The sequence below is a fragment of the Accipiter gentilis genome, chromosome 18 (genome assembly GCF_929443795.1).
Source record: "Accipiter gentilis chromosome 18, bAccGen1.1, whole genome shotgun sequence".
Lineage (NCBI taxonomy): Eukaryota > Metazoa > Chordata > Aves > Accipitriformes > Accipitridae > Astur > Astur gentilis.
Genome location: NC_064897.1, coordinates 9,119,773 through 9,135,168, shown reverse-complemented (window position 1 = coordinate 9,135,168; position 15,396 = coordinate 9,119,773). Strand labels below are relative to the sequence as shown.

General features: G+C 42.9%; 1 protein-coding gene across 2 annotated transcripts in view; it reads left to right on the top strand.

The window, feature by feature from the left end:
- Positions 1-5,464: 5,464 nt before the first annotated feature.
- The window catches only part of PRMT8 (protein arginine methyltransferase 8), a 65,319-nt gene continuing 55,387 nt past the window's right edge, over positions 5,465-15,396 (top strand). The window contains exons 1-2 of one of the 2 annotated variants that reach the window (XM_049822164.1): positions 5,465-6,112; positions 7,020-7,181. In XM_049822164.1, the coding sequence (XP_049678121.1) occupies positions 6,038-6,112; positions 7,020-7,181 (237 nt within the window). In that variant the 5' untranslated portion in view covers positions 5,465-6,037. The remainder of the gene's footprint in view (positions 6,113-7,019; positions 7,182-15,396) is intronic. The other variant, XM_049822165.1, reaches the window with a different exon arrangement.

Sequence of the window (15,396 nt, the reverse complement as noted above, 5' to 3'; positions counted from 1 at the left end):
AACAGCATAAATAAAATAAGACATTTAAATCCACAGTGTCAGTTAGAATTCACTTCAGCATCTTCAGAATGAACATGAGCGAATTGCAGGAAATAATAGAAATAGTTGAACTGCTGGCATTTTTGAGAGATATAGTGTGGATAGAAGACGCATGAAGAGGTTGGAGAGATTGCCAAACATAATGTATGTTTTGAGGCAAAGGAAATCACTGTGACTTTCTGACCAATAATATTACCTTCAATAACAGGTAAAGAACTAACATCACTCAAAACCAGTAAATTTCTCAAAATTGCAGAAGAAAAGAAAAAAAAAAAAGAAAAAATTATGAGAACTAGTTAGCCTTGGCTCAGAAGTTATGGCAGTTTTTCACTTAAAGGGCAAAAATCACAGCTGTTATCAATTCGTATAGTGCTATTAACTTGAAAGAACAATGCAAAGTGATACTACAAAAGGATCCTGCCCCATGTCTTCTTTTCGTCATATAACAAAATTTGGTGGGGATTTTGGAGCAGGAATAGATTTTTGCTACAGTATTTTCTCATCTAACTAGGAAGTGCCCAATGGTTGCCCCCAGTCTCTGTGTAAAGACCTTGTCTACTTTTCTAAACAAACAAGAAAGAAAGGCACACAAAGCCCAGTGTTTCTGCTGAAGTCTGAGGTCAAATAGAAGGTAAGAAGTCTTTGCCAGACTGATTATGCCCTGTCTTCTTCCTTTCATCAAGATGCAATGTATTAAGAAAGGTGAAATTTCTTGGTTTAATCTTCCTTATGACCTGTGAAGAAGTGATTGGGGAAGAGGTGGACAAAGCTGCAGAAATGCAGATGGCAGGAGGGCTTGGAAGACCCAATGGAAGGACTCTGTTTTATATGACAGAACATTCCAGTGTAATAAATGTAACAGTTTAACATTGATCCAGACCATATGAATATTACCTGTGACGCAAAGTGCTATTCTATTCTACCTTCTCCTGTCTTCAGCTTTTTCATTGCTGCTTTTCTTTGCCTACCATGGCTACCCTGTGCTTCCCTATGCAGAACTTCACTACACATTTTTTCACCTTCTCTGACAGTCCTCTTCTGCCAGTCCTCCACCTCACCTCCTTCCTTATTCATATTTTCTCTTACACTCCTTATTCATGCTTATATTTCCTGTCCATTGTTTGACAGGAGCACTGGTATTGCTTCCTACTTGAAATGATGCCAAATTGTCACTGTTTGAAGCAATTCTTACCCATTTCAATTGGAATCATCACACCAGCAACTTCATTCCATCTTCTTCCCCAAATAATTACTTTTGGGAGAGAAAGTTTTTATCAGAGGGAAAAAAATGTTCTCCTGTTCATGTATGTCTTTAGCTTTATCTTTAGCAGATCCCATATTTCACTGATGTTATCCTCATGCACAGATATGCAACTGAAAAAAAAAAAAGGGGGGGGGGGTCCTTGATATATAAAGCACAAAGAAATGTTAGGCTTTTTTATGCGAAGGGGTACTTCTTTTGATAATATTGAATCTGAACTTCCCAAACCACAACTTGCAGCTATTGTCCTTTTTCATAGCATCTGACTGTACCAAGAGGAGTTTGGGTCATCTAAGTTACAATCCTTAAAGCTAGTCATAAGTCACTACTGGGCGCCCCTTGACCTCTTCACCAAAGCCCACAAGCCCAACTCTCCTCAGAGGTTAGTGCCCTAAGAGACCACAGTAGTAGTCTTTTACTAAACTTCTCCAGTGTATCCACCTCCTTCTTGAACCAGGGGGCCCAGCACTGCACACAGAATCAAAGATGCAGTCTCACCAGTGCCAATCAGAGAGAGAATCATACTTCCCTTGCTCTACTGGACACTTTCCATTTAAGGTAGATAATTATACAGTTTGCCTTTTATGCAGTGACAAAGCATGATGAGTCATATTCAACCTAGCTCCACCCCTACCCCGTAACCTCCAGATGCTTTCCAGCAGAACTGCCACACAATTTCTCAGTCTGTACCGATGCACAGGATTATCCCACCTCAGAAGCAGACATTTGGATTTCATCCAAGCTAATGACAAAGCTGGCAATAAGTCTGAATCTTCTGAGGGCCAGCACAGCATTACTGCCACACTCAGCAAGTAGCAAAGCAGCCTCAACCACAGCTGCTATTATTGGAAATCTGAAGTAATAAACACTTCCCTTTCCATTTTCTCTTCAGCACCACCCCACTCCATTTGTAATATTTTGTGACCTTCACATGTACTTATACATGATATATTTAAATTCAGAAGATGTTTTGACATCTCCTGGCTTTGTTACAAATGCATTTTTACTACCATGACATTTTCTTCACGACAGTACTCTTTTTCTTGAGATCTAACAAAACAGAAATATGTTCCCAAGCTCAGTTGCAATGGCTAACTATCACCCTTAGGTAACCACAGATGTCAGCAGGATTTTTATTCACATGTCTGAGGGCAGAATTTGTCCCCTAACCAGTATGAAAGCTCATATTCCTCAAGTTCAGTGTTCCTGTGAATTTCAGTATCAAGAGGAAATTGCACTGAGGCCTGTGTTCAAACTGAAGGACTGGCCAAGTATCTGTGTGTGCACACAGACATCTGTATGTGTAAACACACTGCTTTCAGCCTCTTAATTGCTAACTGATTCTTGCAAGGAATAACTTCTACCCATGACTGATTAAAAAAGTCCTGAAGGACAAATAATTTTCCCTTTGGAATAAAACAGATAGAGCAAATGGTGTGTGTTTTCAAAGCAGTTTCCTCAATCACATATAGAACATAAAAGGAGGAGTGGGGACACCAACCATCTGGTAGATTTCCAAAGGTGTTCAGGACCAAAACATTCATCCTTTTATGCTGGAAACCGTGAGACTGGAAGGTTTTCCTGGTATCTGTAAAGCATCAGCACCACGTTCAAGGATGAGCAGTCAAGTATCTGTGTTGACAAAGAGGTGGAGGACGACAAGAATAGGTGCCAGGACAAGTCACGCAGTATCTGAAGCTGAAGAAAGAAGGATATATTAAATCTCTGCATGCCAGTTTTGCCAGTTGCTGAGTGCTTTTGAAAATCTGATGCCTCATTTAGCTGACTAAAGAGTGATTGAGCTGTACCAGAAATACAGACCCAGCTGTCAGAGAAAACTGGAAAATATGCCCTGGAGTAGTTTTGAAAAATCTAAATCTTTTTCTCTATATAGAACACTGGTTTATTTTAAAAGATTTAATTAGGCTAAGTTTAGCTGTGTGTATCACCTGAAAATAGAGAAGACACACTAAAACTATGTAGGTTAGCCCAAATACATACTGACTAAAACTTCATGCACTCACTAACCACCAGATATTCATGACGGAGCAGAGAAAAACATTGTGACAAAGATTGCAGAGACACTAAATTTTTATTTGCAGATTATATTTTTCCCTTATCCTTCCACCTAGAAATCGAAGTACTTAATGAGAAAGAGTTCCTTAGCCCAAGACTGTGAGGGTAGCTTTGGAATACTCAAATAGCCTCTATCGGCAATGGCTATAAGGGTTTTCATGTTTGAAGGGTTTTAAGACCTTCGAGAGCTCTATAAATGTCCCAAAGAAAAGGGGAATGTCCTGCTCCCACTTCTGTCATTATTTGAGCCTCATGCCTAGAAGGTGTGAAATAAAACTCTATAAAAAAAGGAGGTGTGGATGATTATTGAAAAAATTAGCAGTGGTGTGGAGCTAATGAAAGAACTCAAGGTGTTAGATTAAATGTGAGCTGAAAGGAGTAGCAGGAAACCAGAGGCTTGTGAAAAACTGAATGATCAAACGGCTCTGCAAAGTATCTCACAGAGGTCCAGTCTCAAGCTGTATGGCATGTGTGTCTGTCTATAACACTCTCACATTCTGAAGCCTTTTCATATGGTACCATTGTGCCCTACATGGCATACTCTCATTGTCACTTGACATTTCAGCATACCACGCACCTTCTGCTTCCCTGGATTGCCTACTTCTATGTGTTTTATTACAAATACTTGAAATCTATTGCATAACTTCTGATCTGTGTCTGAAAAAGAATTTGTGAGGGTCATCCAAGTAAAAGGGAGAAATTTGCTTATTTAATTTTCTTGGCCCCACCTCCTCATCCCCATGAGGTAGGAGAATAATTTTGCTCTCTGCTCTTTAATTCACATTGTCTACCTCCATTCCCCCACCCCCAGGGATATTTCAGCCTCCTGTGTGCCCAAGGACCTCCTGTTGTTTTGGCAGTACTTCATGGTGTGTCAGTATTCCAGAGGTCAGCTGAGGATAAACTCTAATTAAAAGACATTAAAATAGGCTGCAGGGCACAAAAATTCAAACCCCCAGACCTATCATAATCTGTTACTGATGTAGCAGCTGAGCTAGCTATGTGCTTAAAATATGCATCAGAAGTAATCTTTCAAACCTCTTCTTCAGGTCTCCATTGGCACCCCCAGAGGAAATTATTTCAAACTGTTCAGAGAGCAGCAATCCTGTTCTGGTCCTTGAAATCCTTCGAGCAACACACACCTACACACTAGCATTATTTTCTCACCTCCTCCGTATAAAAACAAAACAGAAACGTGAGAACAGTGGGCTGGAGATGGAGCTGTGGAAAGTGAAGTTGGAAGGATTAATTATGTAATACGCCCCCTCTCCCGCCCTTACCCACAGCAACACGAGTGAGGTAAACCTCATCCTCCCAGCTGACAACTCAGAACTAGAAAGTGCCCGGAGGAGTGATAGCAAGATAAATGTGCGGGGAAGGTGGCAATGCACTCCCACGGCGGAAGATGTCATTAGGAAAAGGCTGAAAAGAAGTTCAAACCACCTTTGGCTCCTTCCTTCCCCAGCAAGACCTCTCCCTCCGCGCCTTCCCTCCCCACTTTCCAGCAGGAGCTGCATCCGGATCAGGACTGTATTTCTATTAGTTCCTGGCTATCTGACAGAGTGTGGATGCTGCTGAAACTTCAAGTAAAACAGAAGCTGGGAGCACACAAATGAGAAGATATATTAAGAAAGCAGGTTTGCTACTTAACTTGGAGGAAAGAAGCTGGAGCAGACTTCTTCGGTTGCTCTCTAAGAGCCTTGCCGAGAGTCCTTGCAAAGAAAAGTGTTGCTGATTCAAAAGAAGAGGAGGGATGGGGGAGAAAAAAAAATCGTGCATGCCTGTGTGAGAGGGAGACAACGTGTGTGCGCGTACGTGTGAATGCGTGCTTGTGTGTGAGAGGGTGTAGGCGACGGGGGGGGGGGGCTTGATATGATGTTTTTTTCTACGAAAAGACACGTGGATGCAATTCCGAGAGAAGGGCACCAAGCTCTACCCAAGAGCAGAAGGGGTAGGGAGGGAAGGGGAGAGGAGAGGAGGGGGAAGGGGAGGGGAAGGGGAAAAGGAGAGGGGAGGGAAGGGGAAGGGGAAAGGGAAAGGAAAGGGGAAAGGGAAGGGGGAGGAGGAGGAGGGATTGCTATTTCAGGCGACATTCATAGAAAGAGGGTGGCAAATTCTGTGACCATCTTTAAAGGAAGTTTCCTGGGACCTAGAGAGAAAGAAAGAAGCCCAAAGAAGGAAAATAAAGGGCTATGATTTCCTTGTCCTGTTGCTTTGTCTCTGGCTCCCTCTGCCTCTGGAAGAGTAGCCACAGGACACAAAGATGCCCAGCTGGTCACTGCACGCCCAAGTTCAGTTTAGCTGGTGCTTCTCTCCTGTTTAGCCCGACTGCTTTCTCTGAAGGGGAGGACTCACAGCCCGACAGCCTTTTAGTTTAACCTGAAGCGTGTGTGCCGCCTCTCTCTGCCCATCCCAAGAGCTCGCTGGAGGTGGAGGAGAGGGGAGAAAGAAGAGGACTCGAAAGTGCCCGAGGAGCTCCCAATGCTAAGAGGAGACAAACATTCCCGTGGACTACGCAGAAAGGACAAAGCTGACTGATTTATTGCTGTTTTCCGTAATTTTTTGTTCTCCCTGTCCTTTGGCGCACACCCGCGTTTGGCGATCTTTCAAAGCACAAAACGAGACACCAACCCCGAAGCCCCAACCCCTTGGCTAGCTCTTATGGGAATGAAACACTCCTCCCGCTGCCTGCTCCTGAGGAGGAAAATGGCGGAGAACGCTGCCGACAGCACCGAGGTAAGGATGCGAGGCAGAGCCCGGCGCCCGAGCTCCCCCGGCCCCCAGCAGACATCCCTCCGCAGAACCACCACGCAGCGCAGATAAAACTTTCCCGGCTCCTTCGGCTGGCCCCGGCCTCCGGCGCCGCTATGCTTTCCTGCATGCGCCTGCCCCCCCCCCCCCCCCCCCCCGCCCCGTTCCCCCTAGGCAGAGAGAGACGGTCGCAGCCCGCCCGAGCCGGCAGCCGCCGCTTCACGGCTGGTTCCCCCAGAAGCGGGCCGGGGGCCGGGCGGAGGTGAGGCGCCGTGAGGGGGCCGGGAGGACGGGGGTGGGGGGGCGGCTCTTTCTGCGTTCGAGGTGGCTGAAAGGGACAAAGACGGTCTCTTGCGACAGCGCCCTGGCCGGCTCTGAGGGCTCTTTGCCTAAAGAACGCCGGGGAGCCTTTGCTGGGGTCGTGCGGGGGGGGGGGGGGGGGGGACGTGAGGAGAATCCGCGTCTCTGCGGCACCCTGGCTATCGCCAAGCGGAGCCGTGCCCGAGGCGGGGGCGGAGGGCGGGAGGAGCGTTCCTCCCCGCGCCCGGCTGGCCGGGGCCGTGCCGGGGATGGCTTTGCATTGCCTTCGGGCCGAGAGGGCACCCTGCGAGCTCTCGGGTTTTCTGCGAGAAGCCCGTCCCCCCCCCCCCCCCCCCGCCCCCCGCCCCGGTTACCTTCGGTTTCCTCAACATTGGGGTCGAGCAGCCCTCGTTTACGTGTCTGGGGCTGTCTTGACCTCACCGAGACTTCTGAAGGGACACAGCAGTGTGGGAAGTCTCAGATCTGGAAAAGCAGAAGGATGCAGGATGCAGTCCCAGCTTCTCTGGGAGCATGTGAGAAGGAGACAGGCGAAAGTGCAAGCGTGTGCCAAACTCCCCGTTTCTATTAATAGACTGCGCCTAGCACTCTGACTGAACGCTTAACGCGTGGTGAAGCGATAGTCAGCGCGGCCGTGGACAGACCCCCGAGGACACGGCACCCCAACCAACTTCAGCGGCTTTGCCCTTACGTGCAGGGGGGGGCACTGACCCTCCTCCCCGGTTGCCCTGCGGAGGTAATAAGGACCAAAAGCACCACTTCAGTGTGAGCACATGACTGTTCTCTCCGTTTATTCTTTCCACGTCCCTGGGAAGGGGATAGATAGCCCTCCCGGTAGGCGTTCTGCTCCCTCGTGAATTCCACGTTTCTCTTACTAATAGCACTCTATCTGCTTGACCTTCATACATATGCCTCCTTTGCCATGCCAGCTGAAGAGCAGAATTTTTCTTAAATCCATGTGATGTAAGCACTACATCAAAGAACATGCTTGCTACTGCATTACAACCCCATAGAGTACTGTTTGCAGAAGAGGCATCTATAAATAGCATGAAGTCTGGCTGCACATCTGTAAACTGTCGTAGTACTGACAGCACATATTGCATTAAAGGTCCCAGGATCCTGGGCAGTATTGCAAGGAGAAATGTGCAAGCACAGCCAGTTCCTTCAAAGCTGTATTTCAATAGAAATTGTCTTTAGACAGGGAAAATAGGTAAGAAGAGCTTCCTAAATATTCCTCTTCTATTTCAGTTCGCTGTTAGTACATTTTTGTTCTTTAACGGCTTTTGTCTTCCTGCTCGTGCAATTCTGCACACACTGCAATGTCATTTTATGGAGAAGGCTTTCTTAACAACCACAGTTTCATTCCAATACTGCATACAGGTTAGGAGAATATTAAAATGCTGTGCTTCCTCTCCTCAGATTATGCATCTGAGGAGAGATTATCCAGTGACAGATCTGTGAAAATATTGCAGATGAGGCATATCCTGCTGCACTTCTACCTTAAGAAAAGGGATACATTCATAACACCTGCCAAGACATTGTCTATTTTGTTAATTTTCATATTTGTGATGTTAAGATCTGTTATGTACTGAGAGAAGTAGTCTGCGTACATGCAGACTTAGAAGTGCACCAAGCAAAATATGCCAAGACCTTTGAAGATCTTTCACTCGTCAAGCATCTATATTTAGCAAAGTCATATGATACCAGTTTGACCTTCAAACCTGTATTTCTCTAACTTTCTCCTGAAGTTAGCAAATGTTCTGTGACAGAAGGAATACAGGACAAAGCATCTCACTTTTGGGCTTACCACAGTGTCAGAGAAAATTAGGAATTGGTATAAATTTGCTTCATTTGAAAACAGTGGGGTACCAGTAATACACATGGTTTGATACTGACTAAATTTCTGAGGTACTTTGACGCCATGGTGATAGGCATGACGTAAAAAATGTCAGCTATAATGAGAGATGAAGAGGTAAAATATTTAACAAATGGTCAAAATGCCCCACTTCCAAATCATTTCAGAAACCTTCTGATTCTTACTCAGATTGATTTGAGCCAATTACTTTTGTTACAGCTTCATAGTAAATTTTTATTTTTTTGTAAATCTACCACAAATAAGAGCATTAATCAAACTTTCGGTCAAATATGGCAAGTATACTGTTTAAGTATTAGGGCAGTAATGTATTTTTAAAAAATACATTAACGCAAAGAACATGAACACTGTATAAGAAACTTGTTATTCCCTTAACTACCTTCTGATGACCATAGCGCTAGCTTATTAGCCTAAAGAGCTTAAAGAAATGATGACAACAAATACAGACAAGGGAATACCAAAGCTACAGTAAGACAATACTCACTGTTTCCTCAAGTGAGAATACAAGACGGTAGAAAAGCAATAGCTCACTAGCATTACTTTCCAGTCAAGGAAGACACCTTGTGTTATCAGGAAACTTAGTGTGCTCCCATGGTACCAGATTGTACACACATTTACATTACCAGTATCCCCATAGCCTTATATCTTGATACAAAACTTAGTTACGCGACTGGAAGTGTTGCCACGGGTGTTGTTGGATCTTGGATCAGGCTCCGAATAGTTTTGTAATTTTATTGTGCTGATATCAGCCTGTCTGCCAGAGTTTAAGTGGAACCAGTATTTTATTGTATGTGTTTATGGCAGCCTGAGGGTACACAATGCTTTGTATAAAAATAAAAGTCAAGGGGAATAAAACCATAAGTCTGCTCTATTTAGAGCCTCACTGAAGGCCATAGGGGTCCCACTAATAGGAAGCTTGCTAGAATGGTTTTGGATCCTTGTTTGGAGTGCACAGGGGAAAAAAGATTCAGAAAATCTTTATTCCCCTTGGCCATCCCATGAACTTTCAGAGAAGTTCCATTGGAACAAAAGCTGTAGCATCTCTCCTTGAGATATAAAAATGAACCTCTGTATCTTTAGTCATGAAAGAAGACTTGTCTAAGTAAAACAGGACAGACTGCATAAATAGCATCCAGAATTGAGTTCTCTGCAAATAATCAAAGGCACTCAGACAGAAAACAAAGTGAAAGAGAAACTGTTCTTTGTAGAACATACGCACGAAGATTCTGCAAAATTCAAGGTGCTGACCTGCTGCTGATTTTGGTTTCTGTGTCTTTTTATTTTAAATGTATTAAATGGGAGCCATATTAACAGTAGGCCTGGTATCAGTGATGGGAAACAAATAGAAAGAAATGAGATTTCAGAAGAAGTGTGCATGAATGTAGCTTGTGAACCTATGCCAGGTGAATGGAATGGAATCATAGAATAGTTTGGGTTGGAAGGGACCTTTAAAGGTCATCTAGTCCAACCCCCCTGCAATGAGCAGGGACATCTTCAACCAGATCAGGTTGCTCAGAGCCCCATCCAACCTGACCTTGAATGTTTCCAGGGATGGGGCATCTACCAGCTCTTTGGGTGACCTGTTCCAGTGTTTCACTGCCCTCATTGTAAAAAAGTTTCTTCCTTAAATCTAGTCTGAATCTACCCTCTTTCAGTTTACAACCATTACCCCTTGCCCTATCACAACAAGCCCTACTAAAAAGTCTGTCCCCATCTTTCTTGTAAGCCCCCTTTAAGTACTGAAAGGCTGCAATAAGCACAAAGTGCTGTAATAATACAAAGTGCCAGGGTTTATGTGCATATGCAACAGACATATACATCTACACCTAACAGGTTAGTTTCTGACTGAAACAATTCTAGAACCTGAAACTGTTGGTTTTGTACAATGGAATTGCACAGTAACTTCATAAAAGGCAATTCTTATGCTAAGATTTCGCAGTGTCTGTAGAGAGAAAAGATGCCTGTTTCATTGCTAAGAATAGAGACATTAGGTAGTTTATTAATGGTAGCAAAATAGAGTCCTTCCTGTATGTCCTATTATACAAAGCTTGGGGTTTGGTTAGAAAAATAAATTCCTTGGAAGATTTAGGCTAACAGGCATAATAGACATGCTTTCCCATGCAGAAGAGAGTAACTGGTGCAGTATCCTGAGATCCAGGTCTGTGAAAGTAACTGCTATTCGAAGTGGGGAGATTACAGTGTCCTATCTGCATGAAATCTAGCCATACCACTACTGAGGGGAGAACAGATAATAAAATCTGTTGAAATTATGAGCTTCTGTTTGTGATTCATGAGTAGGAAGAGGGGCTTCTCCTTAATAAGTTACTGAAGTACAAATGAACAGAAGCAGAGCAAGAGTGTACTAGCAGAGAACAGTGGACTGAATTTATTCAGTAAATGTAAGTTATGTTCCTGGCTATTACACTGGATGATCTTGGAGATATAATTTAATCCCTCTGAGCTTTCCCATTCATACTGTTGAATTCGGTGATTCATTGGTGAAAGGTGCTGTAGAAGATTATTATTTAGTGTTACTAAATTGCTTAGAACACCATACATGAATAAACATTAACGAGTGGGTGATGTTTACCCAAGAGAGAAGTAGCACTGCTGTGTGGTGTCCTTCTTAGGCTAGCAGAAGTCACGACAGATCTGGCATGGTGTCAGGTAGCTCGCTGAAGAAGCAGCTTATGACATATATTTCAACCTTACCGAGTGGTGTGCCACATACCTATGTCACGTAGCTTTGAACAACAAAAGTTGTGGTAGCTGGTGTGTGCGAGTAGTGTAGGTAGCTATAGAGACCAGATCAGTGGCCCATGCTCTAGATGTTTTGCGCTGCTGACAAGGCGGTCAGAAAGCTGACCCGTGATGCCAGTGAAGTATCTTTCACTCTGGGTGTAGTCAAATCATCAAGGGCTATAGAGGCTGCTCTGAGTTAAGGCCGGGAGTGTTCCACTTTACCACGTTTTGATCCTGTACAATGCTCCTACTAGTAACAAGGCAGTTCTAATACAGTCATGGGGGCTTTTTTGGTTTCTAGCCAATTCAGGAGTGGGGGAGCAGAAACACGGCTCTGAGCCATCTTCTCCTACCAACTTCAGCTGTGCAGAACATTAATTTAGCTCAGCTGAAGATCTCAGTGCAGTTAAATGCATTCCATTCGTTTCTCAAATTTAATACTAAATATTCAAGACATTGACCATAATATTTTGGCCCCATTGAAGAAATAACTTTTGGTTGGCATTAATAATATAAAAAGGATCAAAAAATGTTTATGCTTAAATAATAACAGCAATCACTCAAAGCAGAGTTTCAAGATAAAGATATCTTAGTGTGGATTATCATCTGCCAGCATAGGGTTGTTCTAGTGAACAACATTTTAGTGTCAAGAAGACTAGTATTTTTTAGAAGGGGTTCATCTTGGTGACATCATGGGCCAGATCATATTGTGTCATCGTGGCAATGCTAAAAGAGAGGTTCCCTTGCACAGAAGTTGCCCTAATGACTCTTTTTTCCAACCTCAGTTTGTGAAAAGCACCAAATTCTTCAGCGAAGAGTGCAAGAAATTCTGTAGATGACCACCTTTGTAATTGTTCTACCTCCATGCCGAAAGTGAGCTTAGCAAGACTGACTCATGTGCCTTCCAGGGCTTCACCCTTAGCCTGATTGTGAAAGATGAAGGCTTGTGCCCTGGTACAGGCAGAGCAGAGAAATACATAGAGGTAAAAAAGCATTGAGCCAAATCTTTTCATAAGATTTTCTGAGTTTGCAACAAAGTTCAGTCCATTGACAGATGAGAAGATGAACAGCTAATGGGGCCGAATGATCAAACTGGTTGCTCTGACCTCTGATTCCACACAGAATCCTGCTGCCTGATGTCCTGCTCACTACCTTTAATGCCAGCTTTATTTTGATCTAAAGTTTAGGATAAAAGGGGATTGTCTTCTCCATAATTTTCTTTCTTCTTTGAAAATAACCTCCAAGCAACAGAAACACTCATCTCAAGGAAGCAAAGAGGAAATTGCCCACTAAGTGGCTGAGTTGATGGCCACAAGGGTGTCTTCACCAAGCCAGAATGGAGCAATTGCTGACTAATCACAGCCTACTTGGCTCTTTCCTGTGATCTTGAACAGGTACTGACTGGCTCCATGGAGTCTCTTGGCGTGCTATTGCTTTCAAGCTGTTCCATGGGAGCCAAGACAACTTTCTAACTTCATAGTGACTGTGAGAGGATGGGCACTATTTTGCTCTTCGTATTTCAGTGTTCAGCTGAGGTTTAAGAGGTGTAGAAAGATGAAGGATGATGGCTTTATTTCTCATAAGCTAGGCTTTTCAGGTCTCAGCTGTGAAAAATCTATCTCAAAAAATCCAAATTTTAAAAGGTATGTAAAATTTTGTCTCTCATAACCTGCATATTTCTAAAAATATAAATTCAGTTTGAAAATCTGGAATAGAAAATCTATTTATCTTCATTTTATTGCATCAACAATTTGGAGATTTAGCAAACAGAGTTGGAAATAAGGCAGGCTCACTTGAAGAAGCACTTACTGCCAAGTTTGCTTTTCTGAAAACTCTGTTAAATGCAGAAATAAAAAATAATTTTGCTTTGTATTTTGAGTGTGAAAAGTTGGGTGATCATAAATAAAACCTCAATGTCTTCGCTTCTCAAAATGAAAAGAAATTTTCAGTAACAAAACATTTGCAAGGAAATTATGGTGGCAATAAAATGTTTAGCTAAAATTTTAGATGGAGACACAATAAAGAAGGTGAGGAGATTACTGTTCTCCCTCACTTAAAATATCCTGTCCTGCTCTTAAGTTTGCACGTATTGAGGATTGCATTGTACCTGGGCCTTTTCCTCCCAGAATAAATTATTGTTTAAAAAAGGGCATTACCACCTTTTCTAGCCATTATTCACAGAAAAAGCATTCCTTAAGCTTTTCTGAGAAAGGATGGGGAAAAAAACAACTTTGGAAAAGGGGGCATGGAGGTGTGTATTTTCTAAGGCATGGTTTTATACCACTTTCCTCCTCAGCTTTTCCTAGTGGCAAGCTTCATCATAGTGCAGTTGGCAAGCTTCACATTCAGCTTACTGTTTAGTCTGGACCATACAATTAAGTTCCTAGTGCTCTTGTCCTGTCCAAGGATCCAAGTATATCTGAACCATTCTGTCAAAGTTCCCCTCCTCTTTTTAAAAGAAAAAGTAGCATTTGCCTCTCTAGTAACAGTACAATGAAAGTAAACACACTGGTTGGGAAGCAATGGTATATAGTGGTCTCCAAGGTTTAGTGTTGAAGTGTTCCTTCAGTGCTCTCAATGCACGCTTGGGGTCACATGTGGCCTAGCAGTTCTTCTGTCCTTCTTGTCCTTTTCTGACCATACAACTTATGTTTCATCACTTCTAATAGCACCAGAAAGCTCATACCCAGTCTCAGAGCCCAGAATAATGTATGGCCAAGCCAGGGCCTTCCAACAACAGTCCACCAGTCCAAACTTATTTCTGTTGTGGACCGTAACTTCTTACTTAGACAGGAGGAAAGGAGACCCTGCCATCTGTTTCAGTTTCTAGTTGCATCCTTGTAGTATTCATCAATCCATTGCCCTGAAGCTTGACCCCAGCTTGGGATAAAGACCAGCTACCAATTTGCTTTTCCTTAGTCACAAATAGGGAAGTAATTATCTCTTCCCGTAACTCCTTTTGAACTACTTCTATTTGAGGACCATATATCTCATGATTATGCCCTGCATTAATTATCCTGTCTGAAGTACAGGATACTTGTTGTTTTTTTTTTAACTCTACTCTCAGTTACATTGGGATATATCAATCAGGATTAACACCGAGTCCTTTATAAATAGGGATCACACTCAGTGGCATTGCAGAAACACGGACATGTTGGTTAGAAAGGACTTCTATAGAGCATCTCATGCAACTTCACACTGAGTGTAGAACAGTCACCAGCATTACATCATGTTGGCCATTGCTATCTCTAGCCAAGTCTTGTAAATCTCCGAATATGGAGATTCCATTACCTTTCTAGGCAACCTCTTCCAGTGCTGCACAGACCTCTCAGTGAAAAAGTTTTTCTTATTGTCCTATCTGAACCTCGCAAATTGTGACCTTTGCACCTCATTATCTCATCTGCTGCTATTGAGAAGAGTTTGCCTTCATTTTCCTTTTAACTATCTTTCAAGTACTTGCAGGCTGCTATTAGATTATCCATAATAATATCCTTAGCCTCCTTTTCCACAAATCAAAGTTCAGGAAAGTTCAGTAACCTCTTCTTACAGGTCATCTTCTCAGGCCCATGATCACTGTATTATATAGCATCTTGCTTGCGTCCTTTTAACTAGAAGCTGTGCAGAAATGTTACAAGAATGGAAGGGAAGAATATTTTCTTAACTGAAAGAACTTTGTAGCAGAAGACTAACTCATTAAATGCACAAGGCCAGGTAGTGTCAATAAAGTGTATTCTGCAGAAGTCCCTTGTGGCTGAGCCCAGCTGTGTATCTGGCATGTTTTACTTTGGTATTTTAGGTTAGTCGTTTCTTTTTTCCCTAGAAAGAGAGAGGTCAAATTTGAAAAGCAGCATAGCTTCTTACCCACAGTTTGCATCTTGTGTAACTGTACGGGTGGAACAGCTGTTTCAGAAGGAAATCAAATGAAATAGTGTTAGCCACATCATAATATAGTTGCCTCCTTAGGAGTCACGGTGTTAGGAGTAGCTGAATTTACAGGCAGCAGGAGGTGTTCAACAATTGTTAGGGATGCTCTGCCTATTGTATTGTTGAGCCTTAAAAAAAGGTAGGGGCCGTCATTACCCTTTCAGTTCTGTTGGCTTTGATATAACTCACTAGATCCTCTGCAAACCTGAACCAGACCAAGCATTTGAAATGATAAAACTGAGGTACAAGATGGTCAGAGAAGACAAAAAAAGGGGATGTATTTTATTGTGCAAGAAAGTATGTAGCAGACTACAATTTCAGCTAAATCTTTTTCAGCTCTGTGTAAATTTGATGATCTCTTAGGTTTCTGGGATTTGGAGTGGCAAATGTGAAGTTGCCCACAAGTAAAAGC